This window comes from Sorex fumeus, unplaced genomic scaffold (genome assembly GCF_029834395.1).
Source record: "Sorex fumeus unplaced genomic scaffold, SorFum_2.1 ptg000006l, whole genome shotgun sequence".
In the NCBI taxonomy this organism is placed as follows: domain Eukaryota; kingdom Metazoa; phylum Chordata; class Mammalia; order Eulipotyphla; family Soricidae; genus Sorex; species Sorex fumeus.
This window is the reverse complement of record NW_026606063.1, coordinates 13,119,915-13,144,202: the sequence shown is the minus strand read 5'-3', so window position 1 is coordinate 13,144,202 and position 24,288 is coordinate 13,119,915. Positions and strand designations below refer to the sequence as shown.

Here is a 24,288-nt window from a genome sequence, read left to right as displayed (position 1 = left end):
AGCATTGCTGGGTGTGACCCAAAAGCAAAAAAAAAAAAAGTTGATTTCAGTAAAAAAAAAATCCATTAACTGAACCCAAAATGGGGCAGGGAATGAAGAAAAGATCCAAGTCACAAATATCAGTAATGAAAGTACAAACATCGGGGCCAGTACAGCGATAGTACAGCAGGTAGGGCATTTGCCCTGCACGCAGTCGACCCGGGTTCGATCCCCGGCATCCCATATGGTTCCCCGAGCACTGCCAGGAGTGATTCCTGAGTGCAGAGCCAAGAGTAACCTCTGAGAACGCTGGGTGTGACCCAAAAAGCCAAAAGAAAAGAAAAGAAAAAAAGAAAGTACAAACATCACTCAAGATCCAGAGCAGGAGAGATAGCCCAAAGGACTGGAGCAACAGGCTCTGAGGCAGGAGACCCAAGAAAGCACCACACAGGAAATAATAGCCCCTGAGTAACCATCAGTGAAGGCCCCCAAACAAATAAGCCAAAAGAGAATAATTTAGAAGCTTGAAATCAACAAACTTTGTTCTCATCATTAAGAACAAGTCTGTAGATAAACATTTTAACTTTTGCAGGATACATGTGGTCTGTGACATGTACTTTTTTGTTTGGTTTAGGGTTTTTATTTTGTTGTGTTTATAATCCTGCAAAAAAAATAGAAAAAAGAAGCATTCTTAGCTAACCAGTGTACCCCAAAAGGCCACAAATTAAACAGGCTTATGGGCTGTTTGCCAGCCTCTACAAATAATACTAAAGGAATGAGAGCCAGGAAGTGTATACCAATGTTCACGGCAGCATAATTCACAATAGCCAAAGTGGAATCCAAATGCTTATAAACAAGATGCATGATTAAAACTGACTGTGTGTAAATGGACTATTCTCTTAAAAACATTAATGAAAAAGCCAGCAAGATAACTCAAAGGGCTCTAGTGTATACTTTGCATAAAAGCACCTGGAGGTTTGATCCCTCCAGCACAGAACCAGAAATGCCTGATAATCACCTGGTATGCACCCCCCCCAAAAAAAATTTTCATGATTCCATTTTCATGAGGTACCTTGAATTAAACTAATCATTGAGTTAGAACATAGAATAGTCAGTTGGAGAGATAGTACAGAGGGTAGAACCCTTGCCTTGCACACAACTGACCCAGATTTAATCCCTGGCATCCCCTAAATTCCCCCAAGCACTGCCAGAAGTAATTTCTGAGTACAGAGCCAGGAATAACTCCTGAGCATCGCTGGGTGTGGCCTGAAAACCAAAATAAAATAGTTAACAAGGAGGCCCAGAGAGATGACTAGAGCACATGATTGGCACGTAGGAGACCCCACAGCTCCAGAGCATGGCCAGGAGTGACCCCTAAGCAACAGTTAGGAATAGCCCCCCAGCACCATGATGTATGGCTCCCCAAATCAAAAATAAAGAAAATGGCAACCCAGCAATTAAATAAAACCTATAGCATTTGGAGCAATAGGTATTATTAGCATTAGGAATCTTTCTCTTTGTTGGTACAAAGAGATCAGTGGAGTCCCTTTCAGCAACTGCGGTCTTTCAAGTCATCTCAAGTAAATCATCGAGATAATCCACAAAAGGGAGAGAGAAGAGACCTTGCTGTATGTTTTGTTGGCCTTTTAGAGAATACAGGATGCTTCTTTTACCACTACATGCAAATCTACAAGGAAGTATTTGTGCTCAAGAGACCATGTTGTATGTATCAGGGATCAAACCTGAAGCTCCCACATACAAAGCATGCACTCCAGCCCTTTGAGTCATCCACCTGGACTCCAATACAGTAATAGTGTAGATCAGGGGAAAGAGCATTGCTCAGTGAGGGATGCCTATCAAGTGTTACCTTGGCAAAGGTGGACAAGTCTATAATGCTCCCAGCAAGTGCTTGCCTTGTAAGGAAAGATTCTTGTAAAGAGAATTAATATTAGACAAAGAGATAGGACAGTGAGTCATGTGCTTGCTTTGAACGCAGACAACCCGGGTTTGATCCCCAGCACACCATATGTTCCCCTGAGCCTGCCAAGAGTGATCTCTGGGCACAGAGCCAGGAATAATTCCTGAGCATGGCCAGGTATAGCCCAGAAAAGAAAAAGAGAGAGAGAATTAAAGAACTAATGTTTAAGTTGAGCATGTTAGAATCTTTTCAGAGCTGGGATAACTCCCTGATATGTGAAAAAAGAAGTAAGCAAAAGAGAAAAGTGCTTGGGTTCAGCAGAAGTGCCAGCTTATTCCACCCAAAGGACACTTGGTGAGAACCAATTAAAAGAGCCTGAGCACCGGAGCTCATTCCCAGGAACTCAGAGCAATGCAGTGTTTAAAAATACAAAAACAGGTGCTCAAGCGGTAGTATAGCAGGTAAGGCATTTGCCTTGTATGTGCCTGACCCCTGGCATCCCATATGGTCCTCTGAGCACCACCAGGAGTAATTCCTGAGTGCAGAGCCAAGACTAACCCTGAGCACTGCTGGATATGAACCCCCCAAAATAATAATAAAGTATAAAAAGATGGGCCGGACTGATAGTACAGCTGGTAGGGCACTTGCCTTGCATGCAGCCAACCTGGGTTCAAATCCCCAGCACCACATATGCTCACCCAAGATCTACCAGGAGTGATCCTTGAGCCAAGAGCCAGGAGTAACCTAGGATAGAGATAGATATTCTATATAATCATAAATATGATTTCTTTCAAAAAGATCAGTAAGTAGAATAGAACACAGATTCAGAATCTTGCAATAGATGTCAGCATAGATTAAAGGGGCTATTTAAAAACAGCCTCTGGAAACCATGGAATTAACTGTTCTATGTTACACTATATTACACCATACAGCGGGTAGGGCATTTGCCTTGCATGCGGCTGACCCGGGTTCAATTCCTCCACTCCTCTTGGAGAGCCCGGCAAGCTACCGAGAGTATCCCGCCCACACAGCAGAGCCTGGCAAGCTCCCCGTGGTGTATTTGATATGCCAAAAACAGCAGCAAGTCTCACAATGGAGAAGTTACTGGTGCCCACTTGATCAAAGCAAAGAACAATGGGAGGACAGTGCTACATATTATGCTAACTGTATAGAGATCTAAATCCAAGATGTCACCTTGATTTTCATTATAGATAAGACTAAAGAGCATTGAACCAGATCCATTACTGAGTATGGTTAGAACTGGAATACATGGCTAGTATTTGCAATTATCTGAGTTCAGGTCTCAGCATCACACAGCCTTTTGAGCTCTGATGGCCGCCAACACTGCTGGGTAGGTTTAAAGTAAAACAGAATAAGACAAAAGGTTAATGAGAAACCAATAAATAAAAATTCATCAATGCTGCTTTCTTTTTTCACTCGGGAGAAGCCCGTGTTCTCGCTTGAGCACACGGCTCTCTCCTTCTCTTCCTTCACATTTCTCTAAGCAAATTTTTCTAAATAAACTTTGTATACCTTAAAAAGTAATTCACTGGGACTGGAGAGAAAATACAGTAGGTAGGGTATTTGTCTTGCATGCAACTGACCCAGGTTCTATCCCCAGCATCCCATAAGATCCCCCAAGCACCACCCAAGGTGTACAGCCAGAAGTAACCCCCAAGCATAACTGAGTATGGCACCAAAAATCAGCAACAAAAGCCCAAAATAACAAGAATAACGCATCAATGTAACAAGAAAAGAATGAAAGAACAACAACAACAAAAAAGCTCTTTCGGTATTAAATTGGCATCAAAAGAGCAATTGACAAAAGCCAAACATGTTTCCTGATTAAAAAAAAAACAATAAATCAGAACATGAACAAACTTCTGTGTATCTCGCTGTGATTCATAACTTTTTTTTTTAATTAGAGCTAGTAACTCAGATCCTGCACCAGTACCATGTGAAATGAGGATGGTGCGGTGTCACCGATGAGCAGAGAATTATTCCAATACCCGGGTTCATAGTATTCAGTAAACAAGCACAAATATTAATGAAGGTAATATTGGTGCCCTGGACCAAATGGCAACAACACACATTTTTCTTCTTTCGCTAATTTTAAAAGAAATGCATGCTATAAAATAAAGTCTAATTTAACATATCTGTTTCAAGTAAAGATCTTCTCTACAACCCCTTTCTCTCCCCTTCCTGAAAAAGAACTGCTAACTTATAAATTAATTTAATTACTGGATAAAGACACTTAGAAAGTAACTGGACTTCAGAACCATTCATTTCAGTATTCTGGCAGGAATAAAATTATGAAATTTAGTATATTCTAAGCAGCATAAAAGAACATCTTTATCCTCCCTCCAAGAAAATAAGCCATTGAAATTTAAATTTCTTTTGGATTGGCATCATATGGAAATTATGAGCCTACTAATTCCATTGCCCTCAGCCAAGCACCTTGGTGGTGAAAGCTGATTTGTGCACAAGAAATGTTTTCTTGCTTCTAGAGACAATATGGCCCCATGGAGTAGCTATGTCATTGCTCTGATGAGTTCCCAGTTGTGCTGTAGTTCAAGGCTTTGCAGAAAGAAAATGGAAAGAGAAGGAATGTGGTTTCTAAAAAGAGAAACATTTATACAACTTTGGGATTTTTCAATAATCAGGACTCCCAGTTCTAGACAGCAATAGGGAAAATGATCACGTTCTTCATAAAAAAAATATATATAATATGTCCCGTCATGTGCTCATGAGGATTCAACCTCCAGCACCATAAGGGCTCCTCAGCATCACAGAGTATGACCCTGGAAGTCCCCAAGCACTCCCTGGGTGGCTCTGGTGGTCACTGGCACCAAAGGGCATGAGCAGTACCAACTCCTCAGGCTCTAGTGCTCGCTCTAGTGTTTAACTGTGAGACCCAGTTTATCAATAATTATCAGTAGTATCCCCCAGAACTTCTAAGCACCACTCTGGAGCCCCACAATATAAATAACATGAAATCTAATAATAAAAAAACGCACCTGCGTCAGAGATAGCTCAGTGGACTGGAACAGATGGAGGCCTGGGTTTCATCCCCATGATAAGACTGAAAAGCTTCAAACCTACTTTCTTCATTTCTGTCCAACATTATATTGGAAGTTCTATTCGGCAAAATGAAATAAGATGAAAGCACCTCTAGGGCTAAGGAACTCCCTCAAAGGCAATCATTCCTGCATGTGTTTCAGGAGGCCCAGCACCTCAAGGAATAGAACTTGAACACTGCTGGGTGTGGACCCCAAACCAAAAATAACTCATAAAGAGCATCCAAATAAGAAAGGAAGATGCCACCCATGCCGTATTAGATATGCCAAAAACAGTAACAAATAATGGGCCTCATTCCCCTGACCCTGAAAGAGCCTCCAATTTGGCCGTTGGGAAAGACAAGTAAGGAGAGGCTGCTAAAATCTCAGGGCTGGGACGAATAGAAACGTTACTGGCACCCGCACGAGCAAATCGATGAACAATGAGATGACAGTGCAGTGCTACTACCAGGAGCCAGAAAGATAGCTAAGGCCGTGGCCCCCATGTCTAGAACACACAAAACCTCGAATCTCATCCCAATCCCATGACACCTGGTTGCCACAGAGTAAGGCCCTGGTGATACCAACTACCCCAACACCTCATCGCTGAGCGAGCACCCAAAGATCTGCACACCAGCAGATTATGAATGGGAGCAGAACCAATAAAAACACAGAAGATGAAGAAGTGGGGGTCTCACAGGGACCTTCATTGCCCAAAGGATGGAAAGGAGCTCTTTACTACAGGCTGCCATAGATAGAATTTCTGGAGCACTGGGGTTTAAAAGTCGAACTCACCATGCAATGCCGGCAATGATGAACAGGAGACAGTTCTAAAGACTCCCAGGATGGCAAGAGCTAGGAAAGCAGGAGTCTGTGGGTGAGGCCCAATCTCAATTTGAATTCCAGCACTAAAAGCTGTCAGTGGCCAGGGGTGGTGGGGGGCGGGGAGCCCTATTTAGGCAAAATGCAGGTTTCATTTGAAAGAATTTCTGGCTACTGGAAGGAAAGGAGCTATTGCAAAAGAGGAGCTGATGATTACAATAGAGTGGAATGTTCAACCGTCAACCCTACCCTACCCCGTTCCTGTCCACCAATCCCGGATTGAAGTAGAGACTAGTGCAATGGGTTGTGAGAGCAAGGGACAACTATTGCACCCAGGAAAGTGGCCCCTAGTTGTGCAACTGTCTGTGGGGTCTTGGAAGAGTTGGTTGTAGGGGAGTGGATTGAAGGTGGGCAGGCGAGCTCATCCAGCCCCGGAGAGCATCGCTGCTTTTCCAGGGGTGGTAGAAGAGGGGTTGCATCCTAGCTCAGGCTGAAGGCAGATCATAGTTTAGGGGCCCACGGAGGAGAAACGCTTAACTGACGTTTGTTCAAGTGGAGCTGGTTGGATATTTTGTCCAGGTTGTTCAGTGTAGTGCGTGCGATCAGTTCCACTAATCATTTGGTGAAGCCAAAAGACGGGACGATGGGGGCTTTGTGTCTGATCTTGGGCTAGGAAAACAACTGGGCAGCGGCGAGTCATATAGAAATCACACGAGGAAGGGTGGTTCCCAGCTTGGCGACCCTTCCAAGCGGCCTAATGGGTGGAGCAACACCTTTGACCGCCGCTTTCCAGAATCCCAGGGCTCGGGTAGAGCTCGGCGCAATCAACATGCAGGGAAATCTGTTGGCCCATTCAATCAGGGACAGAGGTGAGGGGTCGTCAGTGGCGGGAACAAGCCCACGCCTCGACCAGGCGGGTGCCAAGCAGGTGATGCTGCCCGGGCGGCGGCCTGAAGGAGGTTGCGGTCCTAGATGCGGGGAACGCCGAGGGCTGGGGCCGCCGCCAGCCCCGCCCCGCGCGCGTTCCCGCGCGTGCGCGCGCCCCGGGAGCTGCGCAGGGCAGGACTGGGCGCGCCCGCGCGCGGCCCCGGGCGGCGGTGACCGAGGGTGGCGGAGCCTCCGGGTCTGGGGGCCGCGGCGGGGTCGCCGTCGGAGGGGGCGGGCTCCAGCCGCGCGGCCCCGGAGCCACTGCGCGGCGCGGCCCCCTCCCGCGGCCCGAGGTGAGTCGCCCGGGGCCGGGGCGCGTGGGGCGGGCGCGGGGCTGGGGCGGTGGAGCTGGCGGAGCCTCTGCGCCCGGCTTTGTCTCGGTGATCGGCGGGGTCCCGAGGGTTTCGAACCCCAGAGGATGCGGGGACGCGGCGGCCCCGAGCGTGAACCCGGTCCGATGTGGTCCGGGCCTCCCCGAGCGCGTGGCTCCCCGGGTGCGGACTTTGGGGCTGCGCGGCGCGGCGCGGCGCCCTTTAGCCGAGAGCGCGCAGAAACTTCCAGCTCGGCGCTCGGCCGCAGCCGAAGCACCTGCCGGGGAAACGCAGAGCGGGGACTCCGCCCGGGCGGCTGTTTCGTTTAGTCAACTTCATTATCAGCCTTGCTTTGGTTTTTGCAGGCTCCAAAGTCCTTGGTTTTCATCCTCTGTCTCTGTCTCTGTCTCCGTCTCCGTCTCTCTCCCTCCCCGGTTTTGGGGGGTCACATCCGGCGGGGGCTCAGGGTTGACGCCTGATTCTCCACACAAAAGTCACGTGGTCAGCTTGGGGACCATATGGGATGCCAGGGATCGAACCCCTGTCGGCCTCGTACACGACCTAGGCAAGCACCCTACCCGCTGTACTATCCATCCTTTCAGTCCCCCCCACCCCCACTGATCTCTTTCCATAGGTGCCCGAGTTTTTTTGTTTTGTTGTCACTTGCAGTTTATTACCCACTAGCTATAGTGAACCGTAAGTTGGCAGGTGTGTCCAGTTCCACAGTTCCAGCCGGTGTTTTTTTTTTTTTTTTGGACGTCATCTGAGATCATTAAAATAGAGATGGGGGTGGGCTGGAGCGATAGCACAGCGGGTAGGGCGTTTGCCTTTGCCTTGCACGCGGCCGACCCGGGTTCGATTCCCAGCATCCCATATGGTCCCCCGAGCACCGCCAGGAGTGATTCCTGAGTGCAGAGCCAGGAGTAACCCCTGTGGATTGCTGGTTGTGACCCAAAAAAAGAAAAAATAAATAAATAAATAAAGATAAGAAGCTGGCATCTGTGAGGATGTGAAGGTGGAACTAACAAGATTAATAGGTTGTAGGTTCTCTCCATCCTGGAGAAGTCCGTGGTCCCTCTTGATCACGTGTCTTACTCGATCTCTCCTTCCGTTTACTATCCCAATAAACTTTTTGTACTTATCCAAAATGTAGGAGAAGGAGGAAGAGGAGGGGGATTGTATAGCAACATGAAAATCAGCTTTCTTAATTCACAGCTCTTGTAGTTTGGGAGTGTTTACCGGTCATTGTAGTTTCATAGGGAAATTATGGTTTAATTGTAGTTTTGTTGTTGTTTGTTTATGCTTCTTGCCGTTGTTGATTTCATTTACTTAGCATATGGCTTTTTTGGATACGACGTTTGTACGTATTCTGATTCCTCTCTCTGCGCAGCTCTTGGATTTTTCGTTCAGCCTGTCAAAATGACACTTCAGTATTAAGAATGTTGGATGTTTTAAGAGTATGTCTCACGGGCTCTTAAACTAGCCCAGGAATAACCATTAGGTGACGTTGACTCCCAAAGGAGGGGTGAAAAGCCCAGGCAAAGGGAATAGGCTTCCATGGCCCCTTTCCAGAAGTGAAAGGTCATAGCACTTGGACTGATTGAAGAAATCCAAGGGGAGACAGACCTATAAGGCGAAGCCTTTCAGCAACATCAGTAACATTTGTAGGGAAATTTCCCCATCATGCAAATGTGCTGGAGTGAAGGACAGTGAAGGATGCCTGTAGAACTTCTCTCAAGGGATTTGGACCCTGTTGGAGAACTGTGGGAAGTTGTGGTTTTTGTTTTGTTTTATTGTGGGGTGATGGACCACATCCAGCAATGCTTAATGCTTATTCCTGCGTCTGTGCTCAAGGATTACTCCTGGCAGGACTTGGGGAGTGAGGGTCATCTGGAGAGCCAGGGATTGAACTTGGATCAGCTGCATGCAAGGCAAGAGCCCTACCTGATGTACTCTCACTCTAGCCCACAGCCGAAAGTTTTAAGCCCAGGATCCCTCCCCCCAATCCTATTGAGGTTGTAACCGATAGGTCCTTAGGACTCAGTGTGTACCATCTGGGCACAAGAATGGCTTTGAGGAAACAAGCCAGAGATTTGAGTCAGAATGAGAACTACAGTTATGAAAACGGCAAACTCCAAGGTACAAAACAGATTGCCACCTGTTAAGTGATTTTCTTGTCACTTTTTTGGAAGACATCGTGAGAGCTTCCTGAAGGGAGTGTATGGTAGATGGGTGTCACATATTCAATGCAGTTTTGATAGGGAGCCCTGGAGTAAGAATGTCTTGCTACCAAAAGAGTGTCTTGACTGACTCAGCTGCCCGTCCTCTCCCCAGAACATTCTCCCTTACACCACTTTTGTGACATAAATATCCCTCTGGTCCTTTGGGGGCCATATAACAACATTGTTAACTAGTTTCTTCTAGAAGACAAAATGCTGTTTTCTTCAGTACTCTGATTGTAACTAAGTTAAATTGAACCCTTTCCAAAATATTTCATATTTTTAAAATTTATTTTGCTGTTTGGCCCACACTTGGCTGTGCTTTAGGGAAAACTCCTGGCTCTATGCCCATGGATCGATTACTCCTGGCAGGGCTCAGGGGACCGCCTGGGATGCTGAGGATCAAACCTGGGTTGACCACGTGCAAGGCAAGTGTCTACCCACTGTACTATCTCTCTGGCCTTCACATTTTATTAGTAGGTAGAAAATTAGAATTCATAAAATATATAGAAATAAGCAATATTTAGACCGCTGAACTAGAGCTGTTACCGACTGGATTCCACGGGATGTCAAAAGACCGCGTGGCCGCCCACCTACCAGATGGTCAGACTTCTTCATCAAGATCATGAAAGATCGGTTTGAGGCTCTTGGTGTTCCTAGAGCGAACACATGCCATTGGGCTACACTAGCACGCGACAGGGACAAATGGAGACGTTACTGGCGCCCGCTTGAGCAAATCAACGATTAACGGGAAATCAAGTGATCAAGTAATCAAGCAATATTTATTTGGGTGGGTGCTGGGGATTGATCCTGGAGTCTCAAACATGTGAGGCTCAGATTCTACCACTGAGCTGTGTCCTCAGCTTTAAGTGATATGTCTTTTGGGTGGGGTGGGCGCAGGGACCACATGCAGGACTTCATACATGTGAAAGCATGTCTCTCTACCAATGAACCACATATTCACCCCTGAAATAAGCTTGACTTCAAGTGCTTTGATTCTGATTCTGTGTGGTTAATTTGCCTCTGAAGACTTGGCGGCCTCAACCCCTACCATAGTTAAGTGAAAAGAACTTCATGTAGAAATGTGGCATCAGTTTCTTTTCCATGGTGTTTGATGCCAGGAATGGCTTTATCCTTAAGAAGAAATGCTAGTTTCTCCATAAAGGCGGCATGTCACTTTTATAAAGTCTTGACAAATATATAGCCTTTAAAAAAAAAAAAAAAAGAGCAGTCTATACTACATATTTACAAAGAACTAAAATTGATAGTGTAATGATTTTTCTGGTCAAAGGTTAATTTTTGCATTAAAAGTACTATATTTCGGGGGCCAGAGGGATAGTACAATGGATAGTGCATTTGACTTTTACATGGCCAACCTGGGTTCAGTCTCCAGCACCCCATATGGTCCCCTGAGCCCACTAGAAATGGTCCCTGAAGACAGAGCCAGAAGTCCTGAGCACCACTTGAATGTGGCCCCCTACAAAAGATACTGCATTTTAAATTAGATAACCTTTTTTTTCCTTTTGTGATGTAAGATGGTTTTGTTGAAGGGGGGTGCTAATTGTCAGGAGACTGGAACAAAAACAAAAGATCAAAAAGTAAAAAGTTATGTACCCAGGATTGGGACACAGCTCCATCAAAGAAGAGTGCTTCTAAATGTACTTTTTTTGGGGGGATTGGAAGCTACACCTGGCAATGTTCGGGGGTTACTCCTGACTCTGTACTCGTAAATTACTTCTGACTGTGTTTGGGGGATCAGATAGGATGCCAGGGAACAAACCCAGTTAGCCATGTGCAAGGCAAACACCCTTCCCATTGTACTATTGCTCCAATTCTGCTAAGTCTATTTTGATTGGATTTTCCTCAGGGACATGTTGCGAAAACTGTTTCACTGTCTCCTGACTGATTTTTATCACTGCAGTTGTTGGGAGTAAGTGGAATAATATTGGGAAAGGTGTTTGGTAAACTGTGATACACAATACACATGTATGATGGTAGTGGTAGTAATTGGAAGTGGACTGAAGGAAAATGAAGGAAATTCTGTTTATCTGTTCTCTCTTTCTCCCCCCAGTTTTTGTTGATGATGTTGTTTGGCCAAACCTGGCAATGCTCAGGGCTTATTCCTGCCTCAAGGCTCAAGTCTCAGGGGTGACTCCTCATGGGGTTGGGGCGGACCTTATGGAGTGCCTGGGTCAGCTGTGCGCAAGGCAAGTGCTCTACTCAACTGTACTGTCACTCCAGCTCTCTCGAGCAAATCGATGAACAACGGCAGGACAGTGCTACAGAGCTAACATAGAAATTGCCATGTGGCATTTTTCTTATTGGCTGGGCTCATTTCTCTCATATGTAGTCACCCTTTCCGCTGGTGCCAATTTTACATGGTTCATTTACATATGACTAATTTATGATAGCAAATACTTGAAGTCCTGGTGACTTTATGTCGATATTAACATTAGCTTTGACTTCATAAGTCTATTCCATGTTTAGAATGAGCAATTCAGTCTCTTTTTCACACCTCAGGCTGGAAGCTTCCTGATGAGAGACTGTTCTGTAGTTCTTTTGTTAGTTTTGTTTTTGTTTTGTTGTGTTGCTTTCAGGGCCACACCTAGGGATGCTCAGGGATTACTCCTGACTCTGCTCCCAAGAATCACTCCTGGCAGGCTCAGGGGACCATATGGAGTGTCGAACCTGGGCCAGGAGTATGGAAGGCAAGCACCTTACCCTCTGTGCTATTTTTCCAGTCCCATCTGTTGTTAGTTTTAAACAGTGCTTGGGGGTTCGGTACATAAACAAATCTCTGGCAGAAACCTCCCCAGTGGTGCTGGGTGACACCCGCAGTGCACAGGAAGCTGTGAGGGATCATACCTAGAGTTCTGTCCAACCCTTTCAGCCACCTCCTATAATCTATAACTATTTTTGCTTGCTTGTTTGTTTGGGGGCCACACCCAGTGATTATAGGAATTATTCCTCATGGGACTGAGGACCATATGGGATGCTTGTTGGCCCCATGCAGGATAAGTGCCCTACCCCACTGTACTATGACTCCAGTCCCTCAGTGGTCTTCCTTTTAAAATCATGTGGTTTGTACATTCCTACTGTCACAAATTTCTTTAAAACATATTTTAGGGACTGGAGAGGTAGTACAGTGGGTGGGGCATTTCCTTTGCATGCAGTGAAACTGGGTTCAATCCTTGGCACACCATGTAGTCCCCCAAGCCTGCCAGGAATGATCCCTGAGCATGGGGACAGGAGTCACCTCTGAGCACTACCAGGTGTAATTCCCATCTCCTGAAATAAATAAATAAATAAATATATCCTAACCCTGAAAGAGCCTTGAATATGGCACTTTTTTAAAAAAATCTCAGGGCTAGGATGGAGACGTTACTGGGGCCTGCTCAAGGCAATTGACAAACACAACAGGATGGTCTGATGTCGTGATATTTTGCTTATTGACACCCGGTGATGCTCAGGGCTTACTCCTGGTTCTGTACTCAGGAATCACTCCTGGCGATGCTCAGGGGACCATATGGGATGCTGGGAATCAAACCTGGGTCGGCCCTGTGCAAGGCAAACGCCCTATCTGCTGTGTTATCGCTCCAGCCCCTCCCCTAGAAAATAATTTAAAAAGACACCAAAAAATTATATTTTCTGAATTATAGACCATACAGGAAGTTGTCATAGCCTTGCCAGTGGATAAAGTGTCACTTTGTGATGGTGATGTTCCATATCTTTACATCTGCTTGTTGACCATTTGGGTATCTGCTTTGGAGGAAGGCCTCAAGCCCTCTGCTCGTTTTTTGATCTGACCTGTCTGCAATGATGCTTCCTTTCTCTTCCGATTGGTGATGGTGGCGATGATATATGGCCGTGTGACCATCGTGCTGTGCGAGCACACATCACTGCAGAGCTCACCTAGGGTGGCACACTTTCGTTGGTGCAGAACCCGGGCCCCACACACTCTATGGTATCTGAGATCTTGCACAGCGCCAGGGAAGAGCTTGCACCTCACTCTAGCAAGGCAGGCCTTCTGCCACTGAGCCCTATCTTGGGCCCTCACCTGCCATTTTTAAGCTGCCTTTGTCTTGATTCAATATTCACTCGGTTGTGTAGACTGTTATCACTCCAGCCCCATACTTCAGTTAAATTTAGCTTCAGGGATCATACACATGCCTGGTTGTTTAGCTATGATGCTCACTCACTGTCCAGGGGTGCTCCGATGAGCCTACGAAGGATCTTCCTGGCGTGGTCCCCACAACTCTTTCAGTTGTGGTGCTGTTGGAAATTGCATCTCTTCCACTGTGGTGCTTATAGGATTGTGCTCAGTGCAGGTAGAAGTCCTGGGGGTTGAACACGTGACCTTATACCTGGAGACAGGTGTTCTGAGCCACCGAGTCAGCCTCTGAAACCAGTTGCTGTGCATTTTGGGGGCTACATCCAGAGTCCTAAGTTGCTTTCAAAAGTTTCTCCTGCTTTTTGCCATTTTTGTGGGGTACAAGAGCTTGTAGCTGCCTCTTCAGCCATTTATTGATGTGACCCTCATGTTAAATTTTACATTTGAATCTTGGTGCCTTTAAATTCAGCTTGGTTATGCTGGCTTTGCATAACTATTGTGTTTATTTAAAAGACTACCATCAATCCCTCCGGACTTAATTACTAAAATATCAGAAATCCAAAATTGCATGGCCACTATTGTGGCCACGCGACATCATATGCTCTTCATTATCAGCAATAGAAAACAAAGTATCTAATGATGCCTTCTCAGCAGGTCTGAATATTGGGGGAAAATTCCAAATAATAATGGTAGGTCTTCTGTCAAAAAATTGAATGTAATCAAAGTAGAGAGAGTAAAGTGGAAATCACCTGCCACACTGGCAGGGGGAGGGGTGGGATGGGGGTATACTGGGGTTCTTGGTGGTGGAAAATGTGTACTGGTGAAGGGATGGGTGTTTGATCATTTTATGACCAAGACTTAAACCTAAGAGCTTTGTAACTGTTCTCACGGCGATTCAATAAAAATAAAAGAAAATAAAAGACTACCATCTTCAGATTCTCAGTGTTTTCAGGACCACCCAACCAGTGGTCTGGGGGCCCAGGAGTTCATGGTCAGTGGTACTGGGCCAACTTGGGCCAGTGCTTCAAGCCCCAGCGATGTGTGTGGCTCAGGCCCAAGGCTGCTGGCACCTTGTGGGTCTGCCTTCCCAAAAGATTGTAATTGAATTTATCTTGATATTTTGTAACTTGTTGGAGATTGAGTGAAATTTTCTGTTGTTTTGTTGCTAAGCCAAAGTACATTGTTAATTTATATCATAGTTTTAAAGAAATCTTTTGTCAAAAGAGTATCAGTTTTTAAGATTTATTTTATTTATTTGGCAGAGGAGGTTTGAGGCCACATCTGGGATGCTCTGTACTCACTCAGGAGTGACCCCTGGTGGTGCTCAGGAGACCATATGCAGAGTCAGGGATCAAACTGAATGTAAAGCAGACACTTTATCCCCTGTACTATTTCTAAGGGCCCTTATTTTTATTTTTGGGGATGGGTAAATTTGGGGACCACACCTGATAGTACTCATAGGACTATTTGCAGTGTCAGGGTCAGCCACGTGCAAGGCACGCACCTTAACCCTGTGCTATCTCTCTGGTTCCAAAATTTATTTTTATTATTGCTTTACTTTGCAGAGAAAAAAACAGTCTTGAGTCTAGTTACTTGATCGTGAGATCATTTTAGTGCTACTTTAGGCCTACATAGTCATTACATTTAAGAAGATAGCACAGTGGTAGGGCGTTCGCCTTACACCCGGCCAACATGGCCGACCCGAGTTCGATTCCTCCACCCCTCTCGGAGAGCCCGGCAAGCTACCGAGAGTATTCGATATGCCAGACACAGTAACAACAAAGTCTCCAATGGAGACGTTACTGGGCCCGCTCGAGCAAATCGACGATCAACGGGAGGGCCTTTACCTTTACCATATGTAAAAATGAATTTATTTAAAAACTAAATTGAGGGGTCAGAGCGTGAATACAGCAGGTAGGGTATTTGCCTTGCATGCATCTGACCTGGGTTTGATCCCCAGCATCCCATATGGTACCCTGAGCACTACCAGGAGTAATACGTGAGTGCAGAGGCAGGAGTAACACCCTTGAGCATCACAAGGTGTGGCGCAAAAACAAAAACAAAACACAACCTATATTGAGAACTTTAGCTTCTGTTTCCCTTTATTTTTACAGTAAGGCAGGAGAATGAAAGAAGTAGATAATATTGAAAGTATAAAAGAAGAATGGTAAGTTAATTTAAACTATTGAATTTCTTATTCTTGATGTTAGAATTTGTATTTTTATTGCCTTTCACTGCTAACATTTCTACATTATGAATACCTCACTTAGCTGTTAGTAGTCATATATTTTGAATTTTTTTTATTACTGAAGCTAAATTTAACTGAAGTATAAAATCTTTTCCTTTGTGTAAAAGCAGTGTTAATATTCTCTCTGTTTTCACATTACTTATTATTTAAGGAAGAAATTGAGAGTCTGGAGAGATAGTACAGTGGGTAAGGGCACTTGCCTTGCACATGACTGATCTGGATTCAATCCCCGATATTCCATATAATTCCTTGAGCCTCCGGAGTGATTCCTGAGAGCCAGGAGTAACCCCAGAGCACACTGGGTGTACCCCAAAAACAAACAGAATAAAGCAAAAATCCAAAGAGAGAGAGAGAGGAGGATAAAAATTTAGTTGTTCGTTTTTTTTTCTTTTTGGGTCACACCCGGCGATGCACAGGGGTTACTCTTGGCCTCCTGGCTCTGTGCTCAGAAATTACCCCTGGCAGTGCTCAGGGGACCATATGGGATACTGGGAATAGAACCCGGGTCAGCCGCATGCAAGGCACATGCCCTACCTGCTGTGCTATTGCTCCAGCCCCCAAATTTAGTTATTTTTATACTATTTTGGAATAGCAGTGAAAAGATCTGGTTTTGGAGTCAACCTGGCCTTTTTAATTTAAACTGTAGTTGAGACAACATGGTTCCAATAATATTAATGTTTATGCTTTCTTTTGTAGAAAGCTACTATACCCTCCACCATCATCAAAGTACCAAAGGCCCTCTATACTGTTGTTATGTTTACTTCTATTTTTTAAGTTTTATTTATTTATTTATTTATTTAACCAAATCCTGCCAACATTGTTGTTGTTTCATTTGGGGGCCACACCCAGCAATGCTCAGGCCTGATTCCTGACTGTGTGTATACCCAGGGCTGACTCCTGGCGGGCTCCGCAGACCACACGGCATAATGTCAAACTTGGATCAGCCTGCGCTGTGCAAGGCAAGTGCCTTGCCTGCTGTACTGTCTCTCTGGGCTCCTGTTTTTAAGTTCTTACAGCACTGCTACTCCCGTCCACCGAAGCACAGGACCCTTCCACTGTTACCCGAAGGTCCCCCTGCCCTCTCTTTGCACCCTCAGCACAGTTCTGTTGTTGGCCCTCTCAGGATTCATTTGGGGATCTTAACATCTGTTGATTTTATTTTTATTTATTTTTGACTTTTTGGGTCACACCTGGCGGTGCACAAGGGTTACTCCTGGCTTTGCACTTAGGGGACCATATGGGGTGCTGGGAATCGAACCCTGGTGGGCCCTCATGCAAGGCAAATGCTCTACCTGCTGTACTATCACTCCTGCCCCCTCATCTGTTGCTTTTTTTTTTTTTTTTTTTTTTTTTTGCTTTTTGGGTCACACCTGGCATTGCACAAGGGTTACTCTGCTCTCAGGAATTACTCCTGACGGTGTTCAGGAGAACATATGGGATGCTGGGAATTGAACCCCGGTTGACTGCATGCAAGACAAACACCCTACCTGCTGTGCTATTTTTTCACCTTATTTTTTTTTTCATCTGTTGCTTCTAAACCTTCCTTTAAACCCAATCTCTGAGGTCAGGGAAGTGGCTCAGCAGCAAAGCCCACGCTTTGCCTGCAGTGAGACCTGGATACAATCCCAGGCAAATAAATAAATAAAGTGTCTATATTATGTTACGTCTGTGCAACTTACAGAGGAGAGTACTTCATTCATCATCTCATCTGTGAACTGTGGATATACACTAGTACCTGAGAGGTGCTTGGGTTCTTAGCAAATACATAGCACTTAGCTCAGTATTAGCACATGGTTCTTACTACTACAAAATTTCACTTGGGGAAGATAGGTGAGTGGCCAAACCAAAATGAAATGAGTAAGTTTCATGCTTGTCAAGATAAATCTTTGTTTTTGGAGATTCTGGGGATCAAATCCAGGGCCCCATAGATCCAAGGCAAGTGCTCTTCCCTGAGCTCTTCCTCAGCCCCTGCTTTGCTTTATGTTCTTAAAAGTTTGGGGCTTTTGTTTCTGTTTTAGGGGTACACCTGGTAGTGTTCAGGGAACCATACAGGGTGCCGGGGATTGCACCACAATCACTATCACGACCATCCTGTTGTTCGTTGATTGCCTCGAGCAGGCACCAGTAATGTCTCCTTCTTCCTAGCCCTGAGATTTTAAAAGAGTCATATTCAATGCTCTTTCAGGGACAGGAGAATGAGACCCATCATTGTTACTGGTATTTGGCATATTGAGTACGACACAGGAAGTTTGCCAGATTCTGCCATGTGGGCAGGATACTTTTGGTAGCCTGCCGGGTTCTCCAAAGGAAAAAATGAGATAATAAGATGTCGTGCAGCCACAAATGCAGCCGCATGCTTCCAGGAGCTGGGTTTTATAGTCTTTGAGTCTTGGCCGTTGATGGGACCAAACTGGCGCTGGTGGCAGCTGGTGGCAGCTGGTGGGTGTGACGCCTACCTACTGGAAGATGGGGGATCTGGGTGGAGAAGGCCCAGTCCCAATCCGAGCAGGCTTGGAGACCTCAGCCCCGGAACCCATATGCCTGGGTTCCTCTGCCAGTTCCTTCATGCATGAGGCTTGTCCGGACGTGTCGAAAGTGGTCTCAGCATGGCTGTGGCTGGTTCTGGAGGTCTTTGGTTGCTGGGGCTCTGCTGGGGGGGGGGGGGTGCGGAGGGAAACTCAACCCGCCTCCCTCCAAGGGGCCCTGGTGAGGACAGCCAGGTGCGGGGGCAGGAGACTCAGGGGATTGCACCATGCCCACTGTACTGTGTTCCCCGCCGTGATTATTTTTAATAGACTAGGGAGATGAGTCTATACTTGATACTTGCACTTTGTAAATGCTTCTATTATGAACACATATTGTTTGTTTCTTTTTGGAGTGTCATTTTTATGTAAATATAATTATGAGATCATGACAGGGGCCTCTAAAAAACACCCTTAATTGGCTGAGAAGATTCCCAGGATTAGTGTGGTCACACTGAGGGCTCTGATTGACTCTAGAAGGCAAATCAGCTCAAGGAAAAGACCCATCCAGCAAAGGAGATAAGACATGAGCTGCCAGTGGTCTTCACCCAGTGGAATAATGGGGGTACACTTCATCCCTCCAGTAACTGGGCACATTGGTGATGAGAAATGTACACTGGTGAAGGGCATTGGAACATTATATGACTGAAACCAGTCATGATCAACTTTGTACCTATGTATCTCACTGTGATTCAGTTTAAAAAACACAATTTAAGGGGCTTCCCCTGAGCACCACCAGAAATAATTCCTGAGTGCAGAGCCAGGAGTAACCCCTGAGCATTTCTGGGTGTGACCCAAAAAGCAAAAAGCAAAAAAAAAAAAAAAAATTAAATGCTCAGCATCACTTATCATCAGAAAAATATAAATATAAATCAAGACAGCAATGAGAGTATAGGTGCCAGTCTCACACCATGAGAATGGCATCTATAAAATAATCACCATCATCATAATCATTATCTCCCCAGTACCAAGTGGTGACAGCACAGGAGAAATGTTTCTGCCAGAGACATGTGTTGAAATTGGACCTCAAAGCTGGTGTATGTGAGATTCCAGAGCTCAAACCCAGGGCCTCACACATGCAAGACCAGTTCTCTGCTGCTGCTCTGCCTCTCTGCTCCTAGTTTGTTGTATTGTTTTTTTTTTTCCATGAATGCTCTTTGTTGCTGTTTTTGCAGTTGATAAGATCATATGACCTTTTCTTCCTTAAGGTGCTAGTATAATGACTTTCACTAAATGCTTACATTAGTTAATGTTGGACTAGGCTTGCATACCTAGAATGCTCTACTTGACTTTGCTGTATAATTTTTTTACACAGTTGGGTTTCAAACTGTGGAAGATTTTTGTGTCTGTGCTCATGAGAGACATAGTCTCTAGGGGGTTTTTGGGAGTATTTTTGTCTAATTTTAGTTTCAGAGTAAAACTGTCCTCATGGGAGTTCAAAGTATTTCCTTCTGTGAGCCAGAGTGTAGTACAGCGAGTTGGGCATTTGCCTTGCATATGGCCAACCAGGATGCGATCCCAGCATTCTGTATGGTCCCCTGAGCACCACCAGTAAGCCCTGAGCATCTCTGGGTGTGCTTCCCCCACCACACACAAAGCCTTTTTTTTTTTAAAGTATTACCTTCTGGTTTTATTTTCTGGAATAAATGATTGAGATCTAGTATCATTTCTTCCTTAAGTGTTTGGTAGAATAAACCAGTGACATCATCTGTACCTGGTGCTTTCTGTTTAGGACAATAGTTATTAAATCAGTGCCCTTAATGGACCAGTGCCCTTAATCAGTGCCTGTTCATATTATTTATACCTCTTTACATGAATTTCAGTAACTTGTCCCTTTTAAGGAACTGGTTCATTTTATCAAGTTGTCAAATTTGTGAATTAGAGTTGTTTAGTATGCATCGCAACCTAGCACTCTTGTCTCCCAAACATTCATACTCTTTCTGAGACATTTTGTCTGTCTTGTCTTTTTGTTTTGTCTTGGGGCCACACCTGGTTGTGCTCAGGGTTTTTTTTCCCACTGAATCAGTCCTGGCTGGGTCACAAGAACCACATGAGGTACCAAGGATCAAAGTAGATCAGCAAGCCGAGTGCCTTACTTAATCCAGTATTATTTCTCTGGCCGCATTTACCAGGCAAGTTATATTGAATTGATTGGGGGAGGGGGAGGGGGGGAGGGGGAGGGTGTGTGGCACACTTGGCAATCCTTAGGGTTTACAACTGGCTCTATGCTCAGAAATCATTCCTGGAGGGATATATATATATATATATATATATATATATATATATATATATTTGCTCGAGCGGGCCCAGTAACGTCTCCATTGGAGACTTTGTTGTTACTGTGTCTGGCATATCGAGTACGTCTCGGGGGGCTTGCCAGGCTCTGCCGGGCGGGCGAGATACTCTCGGTAGCTTGCCGGTCTCTCCGAGAGGGGCGGAGGAATCGAACTCGGGTCGGCCATGTTGGCTGCGTGCAAGGCAAACGCCCTACCGCTGTGCTATCACTCCAGCCATATATGCGATAGCACAGCGGTAGGGCCTTTGCCTTGCACGCAGCCAACATGGCCGACCCGAGTTCGATTCCTCCGCCCCTCTCACAGAGCCTGGCAAGCTACCGAGAGTGTCTCGCCCGCACGGCAGAGCCTGGCAAGCTCCCCGTGACGTATTCGATATGCCAGACACAGTAACAACAAAATCTCCAATGGAGATGTTACTGGGCCCGCTCAAGCAAATCGATGAACAATGGGAGGGCCTTTACCTTTACCCTTTTACCTTACAGTCCTCAGGCCAGGTTAGTCTTCCTAGCCCCAGCAAGGTCCTAGTCTCGTCGTTACTTACTTTTGGATCATGACAGCACTTGTCCATGATTGTGCCCTTAACTTATAGTTGAGTATTGTGGCGCTTTGGCCTGGCCCATTTCAATGCCAGGGTAGCTCACAGCTTGTCCTGGGTCCATTCAGTTCCTCGTTGGGACCCTGCTTTTGGGGTGCTAAACTATGCTAAGGACATAACTTACAATACAAGTTCAGTGTCCTTAGAAGGATCTTACCTTACAAGCTAACAATATGATCAGGAAGAAAAGGTAATTAACTGGCTGGGGAGGAGAGCACAGAGAAGAGTTTACAGATAAACAGAGGAATGGGAGTGACTAGGGAGCACTGTGATGGGTGTAACCCAATAAACCTAAGCTCCCTGTGGCAATGTTATTCTACATCTTTGTTATTTATTTACTTGTTTATTTTTGGTTTGGGGGCCAGACCTGGTGGTGCTCAGAGCTTGCCTCTTGTTCTCTGCTCAGGAGTCACTTCTACTGGAGCTTGGGGAAACCATATAGTGGTGCCAGGAATCAAACCAAATTGGCTACATGCAAGGCCTTATCCCCTGTACTCTCTCTCTAGCCCGTTTTGAATGACTTGAATTCATATTAAGAGTTTAGTTAGGGGGCTGGAGAGATAGCACAGTGGGTAGGGTGTTTGCCTTACACGTGGCTGGCCTGGGTTCAATTTCCAGCATCCCATATGGTCCCCTGAGCACTGCCTGGAGTAATTCCTAGTGAAGAGCCGGAAGTAACCCCTGTGCATCGCCAGGTGTGACCCATAAAGCAAAAGATAATAATAATAAAAATAATAAGACTTTAGTAGAATTAATATGGCAAATATAGAGGGGCAAGATGTCAGTCATTCTGGAAATTCTGCCTCACTGGTTGGCACTTAATAAAGGCCATGGAGGTTATTCCAGGGAACTAGAACACAGGTTTTGCATGCAGGGGTCCTGGTTTGATCCCCAGCACCTCTTGTTCCCCTGAGCACCACTTTTTTATGATTCCCCCCAAAACATAATAATTAGTAGTCTAGTATAAATTATTTTCCAATTAGAAGGAACAGTGGCAGAGAGTGTAGGTGATTATCATGATACTATTTTCTAGTATTTGAGAACTTGCTGTGTGTTGGGGTGTGTACTGGTATGAGTTTACATTTCATTTTCCCAAAAACAATGTGAGCCAGGTGTTGGTAATTGCATTTACATCTGAGCAAGCCAAATCACAGAGCAGCAGAGAGTGCCCTGCCCAAAGTCCGTGTGATTTAGTGCCGGTACCTACACACCAACACTGAAACCTGTCCTTCTCTACACCCCTCTGCTGATTAAAAAGGGGCAGTCAGCAGTAGGGAGAGGACCTCTCAGGGTGTGTATGCTTTTGCCTAAGAAATGGCATGTCATTGCTTTGGAAAGACATAATACTTTGTGATAATATCTGGTATCATATGAGCATGCATAGAATTACCTAGAATAGAGTTGCCTAAATTAAAACATTGCCCTGAGTATGAGCATTTTAATAGCAACTCTATAATAACTATTTTGCAAGAAAATTTGATCTCATGATAAAGAGGGGTGCCCTTGACTCAGTGGTGAACTGGGCTCCGTAGTGACCTTGGCTCCATGGTGACCTTGGCTCTTGTGGTGATCTTACCTCCATGGTGACCTGGCCCCCATAGTGGCCTTGCCCCCATGGTAACCTTGCTTTCATAGTGCCTTTGCTTGGGGCTGGAGCGATAGCGCAGCGGGTAGGGCATTTGCCTTGCACGGGTCCAACCTGGGTTCGATTCCCAGCATCCCATATGGTCCCCCAAGCAGTGCCAGAAGTAATTCCTGAATGCCAGAAGTAATTCCTGAGAGCCAGGAGTAACCCTGAGCATTGCTGGGTATGATGCATAGTGACCTTGCTTTTGTGATGACTTTACCCCCATGGTGACCTTGAGTCCATGGTGAACTTGTGTGTGGTGACCTTGCCTCTGTGACCTTGCCCCAATGGTGGCCTTACCCCCATGGTGATCTTGCCTTCATAGTGACCTTGCTTTTGTGATGACTTTACCCCCCATGGTGACCTTGAGTCCATGGTGAACTTGTGTCTGTGGTGACCTTTCCCCTGGGGTTACCTTGGTTTCATGGTGACCTTGGTTCCATGGTGACTTTGTGTCCATGGTGACCTTGCACCCACGGTGACCTTGCCCTCATAGTCACCTTACCCCCATGGTCACCTTGGTTTCATGGGAACCATAGTTCCATGATGACCTTGTGTCCATGATGACCTTGCTTCCATGTAACTGCCACCCCTTCTGTAAGTTGCTGGTTGGCAGTAATGGTTGTTTTCTGTGCAGGGTTTGTGATGCAGGAGCCGACAATCAGCCTCTGAGTGTGAGTCAACAAACAAACTGTGACTATCTTGTTGACAACCTTTTTGAGGAAGCTCAAAAGGTCGGTGCCAAATGCCTGTCTCCCAGTGAACAGAAGAAACAGGTACGTTTACATTATTTTTTCTGTCAGTTACTATTTAAGTTACTATTTCTTTTCTCTTTTGTTTTGTTTGGGGGGGGGCATGCCCAGAGGTATTCAGGGCTTATTCCTGGCTCTGAGCTCGGGAGTCACTTCTAGCAGGGCTCAACGGACCATATGGGTTCTGAGGAATCAGGGTTGAGCGCATGCAAGGTGAGCATTTCGCATGCTGTCCTATCTCTCTGACCCGGGGCACTGATATTGAAAACCAAAGCTGGGACCCAGGGAGATAGTACAATGAGTAGGACACTTGCCTTGAGGCTGGCACAGACTTGCCCCCCCAGGATCTTGTATGGGCCCCCGAGTCCTGCCAGGAGTAATCTCTGAGTGGAGAGCCAGGAGTAAGCCCTGAACACAGCCAAAGAAACAGAAAACAAACCAAAACAGAGAAGAAAAGCAATACTGGTGCTTTCAAATGAGTCACAGCTGTGGCATCAAACAGTCCTAGTTATTGCTTTGTTCTTTGATTGTCCTTGCAGGTGAGCAAAGCCTTTGATTGGAACTAGAGAGAGAATACAGGGATTGAAGCTCTTGACCTTGCATCAAACCTGGCAGTTTGATTACTGGCACTGCATGACATCACATGGCACCATATGGTCCCACAAGCACTGCTGGGCCTAAACCCTTACTCCCTACAAAGTCTTTAAAGGGTTAGAGAGAACAACTGGTAGGGAACTTGACTTGCACGGTCCCTTAAATCTCAACTCTTCAAAACATAGCTTAGTGGTCTGTGTGACTAAGCCTGAAGCATATGTAAAGCAATTCTTTAATGACAGAAGTCTCTTAGGGCAAGGTGCCATGGTTTTTAAAAACTATGCCACAGAGATGCCAATCTGCAAATAAT

General features: G+C 45.6%; 1 protein-coding gene across 1 annotated transcript in view; it reads left to right on the top strand.

Moving 5' to 3' along the window:
- The first annotated feature begins 6,820 nt into the window (after window positions 1-6,820).
- UBXN2A (UBX domain protein 2A) overlaps window positions 6,821-24,288 on the top strand; it is a 38,799-nt gene continuing 21,331 nt past the window's right edge. Inside the window, exons 1-3 of the mRNA XM_056123868.1 lie at window positions 6,821-6,995; window positions 15,458-15,510; window positions 23,270-23,408. Of these exons, the coding sequence (XP_055979843.1) occupies window positions 15,470-15,510; window positions 23,270-23,408 (180 nt within the window). The 5' untranslated portion in view covers window positions 6,821-6,995; window positions 15,458-15,469. The remainder of the gene's footprint in view (window positions 6,996-15,457; window positions 15,511-23,269; window positions 23,409-24,288) is intronic.